The 7,438-nt window shown below is 34.3% G+C and overlaps 2 protein-coding genes across 2 annotated transcripts; both read left to right on the top strand.

Moving 5' to 3' along the window:
- Nucleotides 1-706: 706 nt before the first annotated feature.
- On the top strand, nt 707-3,966 carry LOC136817256 (uncharacterized). The gene is made up of 5 exons (XM_067073588.1): nt 707-788; nt 926-1,009; nt 3,268-3,351; nt 3,532-3,595; nt 3,795-3,966. Exons 1-5 carry the CDS (start codon nt 707-709, stop codon nt 3,964-3,966), a joined length of 486 nt encoding a protein of 161 aa, XP_066929689.1.
- Nucleotides 3,967-4,179: 213 nt separating this feature from the next.
- LOC136817255 (uncharacterized) lies at nt 4,180-6,681 on the top strand. Its single transcript, XM_067073587.1, has 4 exons — nt 4,180-4,343; nt 4,712-5,690; nt 6,060-6,256; nt 6,453-6,681. Exons 1-4 carry the CDS (start codon nt 4,180-4,182, stop codon nt 6,679-6,681), a joined length of 1,569 nt encoding a protein of 522 aa, XP_066929688.1.
- The last annotated feature ends 757 nt before the right edge of the window (nt 6,682-7,438 follow it).

Raw genomic sequence — 7,438 nt, 5'->3', positions numbered from 1 at the left:
TGAAAAAAGACATTTATGTGCTCTCGCTCCAAAAGTATGAGGTAAGAAGTTTCTTTTCGTTATCAGTGTAATATGTTGAATATTTTTTTGGGGAAAGTGATTTTGGCCGGACGGTACCTTTAAGCACTTTTATTAGCGCATGTACCTCATATTTATCGATATACAGTATTTATAATTATCAATACATATTTTCAAGGCGAAATTTTTGACTTTTCAGTCGTCTTGTTTCGATTTTTTTTTCACCCATTCTTAAGGTGATGAGGAGCAAAAAATTTTTCTGAGAATGACAAAATATAACAAAATGACCTACATGGCAGAAGTGTCACTTTATTAATAAAACTTTATTTTATTTGTTTTATTGCTGAATTATGTAATAGAGGTTTTTATATATGACTATTATTGTATCTTTATATAAAAGCTTATCAAATTTCAGAAAACACTAAAACTCTTCCCACAACATATGACACCAATCAAATGACCAATGAATTTTAACAACCCAAAATCTTATAAACATAAAAATTGTGCTAATATTTCATCTCCTAACAACATTAACCGTGCCATTTGGTCATGCAATGACTGTCTGAGATTCCCATTTCACAATTTAAACGACAACCACTTTCATGTAGAAACATTAACCAATGAAATTGAACATAATCTTAATCGTATAGCTAAAATAAAATTACATAAAAGAATTTCTGAATTAAAAATGTATCTACCTAAAATCACAGTTTTTGATCCATCAAGCCAAGATAATGAAATTGATATAAATTTTAACTATTACGGAATCAGTTTGTTCTAATGTCCTCCATGCTGAAACAGGATGGAAACATTTCTTTTTTCCACACCAATATTCGTTCATACAACAAAAACTTTGATGAACTCAATACTATCTTGTCCAAAGTACCCTAAAAGTTTGATTTTATAGGTTTGACTGAAACTTGGGATTCACCCTCAAGCCCAATAGAACCACAAAAACTTCCTGGCTACCATCCAATTGAAGCTGTAGAAGGTACATCCCAAAATGGTGGGTAATTGCCTACATTAAAGATGACATCATTTTCCAAAGAAGAAAAAACTTGGAAGAAGAACTAAAATCAGGTGAGAATTTTGAATGTGAATCTCTATTTATTGAAATAAAAACGGAATCTGCTTTAAACGACTACATTGTAGGAGTGATATACAGACATCCTAGTAACAAAATCGAACTTTTTAACGAAAAACTAGAAAAACTTCTGATAAAGCTAAACAAGGAAAAAAAACAAATTGTGTTAATGGGTGATTTTAATATAGACTTACTCAAAGCAAGCAAGCATAGAGAAACCAACGAACATATTGAACTGATGTTTCAAAACTACCTTTTTCCTTACATTACCCATCCAACTAGATTCAACAAAGACCTCAACTCTACCCTAATCGATAACATATATCATAACAATGTCTCTGGGGAATTTATTAGTGGCAATCTCATCTCCCATGTATCAGACCACCTACCAAATTTCTTAATTCTTCCCACAGTAAAATCTAAAACAAAGAATAAAAAAATACTTAGAAGGAATTTCAAAGGTTTCGATATTTCTGAATTCCGTCAAGACCTTGTCAGAACCAATGTTGATGAAAAACTTAAAACTATGAACAATTCATCAAATATGTATGATATTTTTCATAATACACTTTCTACTCTCTTTGACATGCACTGTCCTATCAAACCGTTATCACGAAAAGAAAACAAACTATTATGCAAGCCATGGATGACTGACTCCATCCTAAATAAATGCTCAAAAAAAGAAGAACTTTGGGCTATCTATATCCAGACCGGAGACAGAGAAATGTTCAAAGACTATCAGCTACTCAGGAATACCATTAACAAAGACATTAGAAAGAGTAAATTCCACTATCAAAAACGCAGATTTGAATCTTTCAAAAATAACTCTAAAAACCTTTGGAAAGAAATCAACCATTTACTCTCTAGAAACTCATCAAGCTCGATCCCTCAAATCATGGCAAGAGGTAAAAAACTAATTTCATCTGATCATGAAATCTCCCAAAACTTCAATGAACACACCAAATCTTTAAAAAAATATGAAACATGGAGAAGACCCTCTTAACGGTCTAAAAAATCAAGATCACAGCATGTTTTTTGAACCGGTCAAAGGATATGAAATTCAAGAACTCATTCAAGAACTAAATCCAAAAAAAGCCATAGATCTCTACAAATTTTCAATCGATGTCACCAAAGAAATTGGAGACCTTATTTGTACACCACTTTCACTTATTATCAATAAATCTGTAAAAAAGGCATTTTTCCAGAAAAAACTTAAAATTGCTAAAGTAACTCCTGTTTTCAAAAACAATGGTGACAAACATGACATTATCAATTATAGACCCATATCTGTGTTACCTTTATTTGATAAAATCTTTGAAAAAGCCATCAACAACAGACTTAAAAAATACTTAATCGATAAAAAAATACTCTCTCAAAATCAGTTTGGCTTCCAAACAGGTAAGTCTACTGCTGATGATGCTGTCCTGAAGTTAACGGATGAGATCTACTTGCAGCTAAAAAATGATAAGACCTGCTGCACTATCCTCCTAGATCTTGCTAAAGCATTTGACACAGTTGATCACAAAATTTTAGTAAGAAAATTGTATGCAAATGGAGTAAGAGGACCTCTAAACAAATGGTTTGAAAGCTACCTTACAAATCGTAAACAAGTGGTAAGTATTGGAAATGAAATCTCGAGTGGACTTGACATAACCTGAGATCAGATTGTGAATATTTTCTGCACACCACGCTGAAGCTCTAAAGGGATGTGTGGAAAAACAAACAATCTGACGAATATGCAATCTCGAAATCGTAAGGACCGTGTTCGTCTAAAAGGACTGGGAATGACAACAAAGTTGCGCGATTGTGTTTATGAATAGGGCGCCGTATTAGTTTTTATTTTTCCGGCGCACAACAAGATTCTTGTTGTAGAATTTTCCGCGGGAGGACTATTTTCCTCAGATGTATAATTTTCAAGTGCCTTTAGAGGTTTACCGTGCGCGTAAGAAAATTATGAACATCTGTTATCAGGTTAACTTGACATGGATAGTGTGGTCGTGTTACAAAAGTACAGGCTGGTTGTAGGAAAAAAATAATATTGATCTCACGGTAGCAAATCGAGTAAACTTAAAAAAATTAATATTGATGAGATTCCTCAATTTTTTCCGATTTTTTAATTTATTAGATTTTCCATTTTTTCAGGGAATATAGTCAAACTTAAGCAGATAGCCTTTGTTTATCGAAAGATGATGAATTGAGCAGTAATTTGGCACATATCAATGGAAGTATTAATACTCCAAATATTCAAGGTATATAATCTGAATTTTTTTGCTTCTGATCCCTCATTTATTCAAACCTAATTTTTCTAAATTACAAAATCATTTGTAAGGCTTTTTTGAAAAGAAAGTTATTAAAATTGAAAAAAGCGTATTTTATTGACACACTCTAAAGTAAAATGTCTGAAATTTTTTGTTATTGATTTTTTACAGGAAGTACATCGCTGCATCTTGAATCAACACCCAGTGGAAGTAAATGTCACGGTAGTCAAAATGCGTAAGTTTTGTTTTGTCCATTCTTTCTGAGAGTTTAGTGACTTTTCGAGCGGTTTGTTAACAAGAGATTTGCTTTTGTGTGTCAAACAAAAAATAAAAAAATATCCCTTCTGAATCTTTTACTATTTATTCAAGAAAGTCTTCCCCCTTTTTTTTTTTTGCTTGGCTTGAATTAGAATTTCATCAATTCGATTTTTTAGGAAACAGTGCTTGGAATTTTTTGAAGAAACAATGACAGCTTCAGAAAATGAGGACGTTCTGACTGCATCTGAGGTTTCTGACAATTCTGCAGATGAAGCAACTGATACAGCCAGTGAACATTCTGATGAAGTACTAGATTCTGATATTGATAATTTGGAAGAGTACTTGTAAGTAAATTTTGTTGTGTTAAATTGTGCTATCACCCACCCATGGCTTGGTATACTAGAATTGTGGCTTTTAACATTCATAAACAATGTCTCTAAAAATGAAAAATTTATCCACTCATTGATTTCTCAAACAATTTTAGTACTTTCAACCAGAAATAAGCATACTGAATACGTTTCAATATTCAGGTCGGCAAAAAGAGAAGCTTCAGATGTCGAGATGGATGATACTGATGCTATTGATTTCACGATCTTACCTGAAGCAATCGTGGTATTGGACCAACCTGAGGGGCAAGATGAATCATGCCACCAAACAACTTTTGCAGCTATTGACATTGATAAATCTATGAATGATCCAACAGACGCAAACATAAACCAAACAACGTACACAAATCTTGACATGAGTTGATCAATGAATGAATCCATTAATGCAAATATAAATCTTATTGGTAAGGTTAATTTAAAGTATTGTTATGATCTAGAGAGAAAGTATAGTCAATATAATTTATCGAAATTTGTGCTTGCGTGGCACTGGAATGAGAGAAATTTGCTCTCTTTTTGTTTAAAAGCTTGCATTTTAAGCAAAAATATTGTACTTTTTTTAAACTTGTAAGAATGTCCTCAACTATCACCTGTCATACATTATCATTCGGTTCTTTGTCTCATCCCCCTACATAAGAGGGGTGCTCAAACTGTTGTGGCCCCTCGTTGTAGCCACAAATTTTATTGTGTTTAAATTTTATTTTTTTCAGAAGCGGCCACTGGAAGGTAATGCTGGCCCATATCCGTGATAAATTGCAGTCTTGCTTTGATGACCTATGCTCAACAGGGGGTGATGAAGTATTGGATGTTGATAAAGAACGAGTAATTGTTTCGTTGGAGAAATTGGTCAAGCTGCGTGGGGATGTTTGTCAACATCAGCTAGAGGATGGGTTTTGCAACGAGAAAGTCTCTTTCATGTGGATGAAGGGAAGAGGAACGTGCAAAACGTTGAGATGGAGTTGTCCCAAAAATCATTATGGGAAATGGGAATCTTCTGAAATAATTGCTTACAGAGACAAACGACCAATCTATCTGAATGACCCCCTACTTTCAAGTGGTATTGTCTTAACTGGCAATAACTGGACCAAATGTGATGCACTCTTCAAAGCATTGAAAGTCAATGTTCTTGGTAGAAACGCCTTTCATCGAATGCAGAACCTATTCATCTCTCCTGAAATACATGAATTCTGGGATTCTATGCATTCAAGTATATTGAAAGTACTTGGAGATTACAATGACGTAGGGCTTAGTGGTGATGGAAGATCTGACTCTCCAGGACACTGTGCGCGCTATTGCACTTATGTAATGATGGACCATGTTTTAAGTATAGTGGTGGACTTGGCTGTACTTGATTGCAGAGAAACGGAAGGAATTTCCACAAGGATGGAAAAAGAGGGTCTTGTAAGACTCTTGAAGAAATTACAAGATAAACTCCATATCTCTGAAGTTACGACAGATGCTTCTTCCTCAGTTATAACAGCAGTCAGGGAACTGAAGGATCAATACCCGAGTCTTTCAAAATTAGCTCACTCTCTGGACACCTGGCACAAAGCCAAGTCTCTGCGAAAGGCACTTTCAGCCGCAGGCAAAACCAAAGAAGGTGAACCGTTATCAGTTTGGGCCGAGCCTATTGTCAATCATTTCTGGCACTGTTGTCAAAACTGCAACACTGACTTGGACAAATTAAAGGTAATTTACTCGTTTCAATTCGAATTTTATTTTGATTTACTTTCATAGGAAAATGTACATCACCCGGTAGGTTTACTCAGATATTTGACTTGGGATGGTGTGACAACAATTTTTAGAAGGTTGAAGTTGTTTTTAAAAGTTTTTGACTGTTCATAGTCTCTGGAGGAGTCAAGACTCCCTTACATAGGAAGACCCCCCCCCTCTGCTGACGTTACGCATTTTGACCAAAAACCTGGACTACATTTCTGTTTTATACATTGCAGCAGCCAATGGAATTTAAGTTTTCTTCCCGCAAAAAGTTTTACAGCAACATTTTAGAAAATTTTCATGGATTTGATATCTAACTAGATTTCAATTTTTATATTTTAGGATATGTGGCTTGGTGTCCTGCACCATGTATGTGGTGAGCACGTATGGGCAACAGGTGAATGCTCCCATGGAGAACTTCATAAAGATGACGAAAAGAAAACTCCCTTGGCCAAAGATTCTAAAGCTATGGAATTGCTGAGAAAGATCGCATTGGATCGTACTTTTGTAAATCATTTAAAGTTCTACACACGATTCAGGTGAGGATCTAATTTTACTATTTTAGGTAATCCATCTTGTCCATATCAGAAAGATCGCTTTGAAACTTCACAGATTTTCCAAGCCTCTCCCCCAATTTCCGCTTATATAATCCTTGCATTAAAATGATGAAAAGGAACTCACTGGGAGTAAATTCTGAAACTGAATTTAAAGTCATGATTTGTTTTTCTTTCATAGACACACTGGCCCAATTGAGAATTTCAACAGCATGATGCTCAAATACGCTCCTAAACGTAACGCATTTGAATTTCAGTATTATACTGACCGGATGTACCTGGCTGCTGTGGACCATAATTTGCACCTTTTTCGTGAAAATCTGAAAACCAAAAGTGGACGACAAATTTACGCAAGGAAATATGGCAAAAGGACTAAAAGGTGGCACGCACAACCACTTAAGGCAAAATAAATTAAAATAATAAATTAAAAAGATGCATTCGCCCTGACAAAAGATTACACTTTAAAACGTCATTTTCTACGACCAAAGTTAATTTCTTTACAAACAACAAAGACAAAACCCCTGATGATTACAAAGCTAATGTTGTATATCGCTTTTGTTGTCCTGGTTGCTCCGCCGCGTATATTGGAAAACTGAAAGGAATTTACATGAACGCTGTGTTGAACATGCAACAAGAAAGGATAGTGCCATTTTCGATCACTTAAGAGAATGCAACCAATTAAATTATCTAAGAACAATGTTGCTTTTTGATATTGACAACGTTACTCGTGGGGATGAAAGATTGTATTACATCAATTTGGTCAAAGACAATACAAAAATTATCGACTCCGCAAACAATTGGAGTATTTTGCTCATCAAAGAGGCTTTATATATTAAAAGACATACACCAATTTTGAATAGTGGCCTGAAAGCCTCGAGAGAGTTATATTTGTTTTCGTAGCCTTCTTTTCTTTGTTTAGTTTCTCTCGAGATTAGTTTCTTTTCATCATCAGTCACTTGGGATCATTATACTTAGCCAATTTTACATTTTAATTGCCTTTTTATTGATAACATTTTTACGATTTTTACCATGACTTTTATAAATAGTAACTTTTATTCTTTGTACTTACTTTTTGCCTGAATGATGTATTAGATAGAATACGAAATATAGCATATTTTACATGAAATCACTTCGTCTGTTACTTCAAGATTTTTGATGTCAGAATGA

Source organism: Clytia hemisphaerica, unplaced genomic scaffold (assembly GCF_902728285.1).
Source record: "Clytia hemisphaerica strain Z4C2 unplaced genomic scaffold, Clytia hemisphaerica genome assembly, whole genome shotgun sequence".
NCBI lineage: Eukaryota > Metazoa > Cnidaria > Hydrozoa > Leptothecata > Clytiidae > Clytia > Clytia hemisphaerica.
Note: the sequence above shows the minus strand (reverse complement) of the source record. Positions and strands in the feature narration are given on the sequence as shown.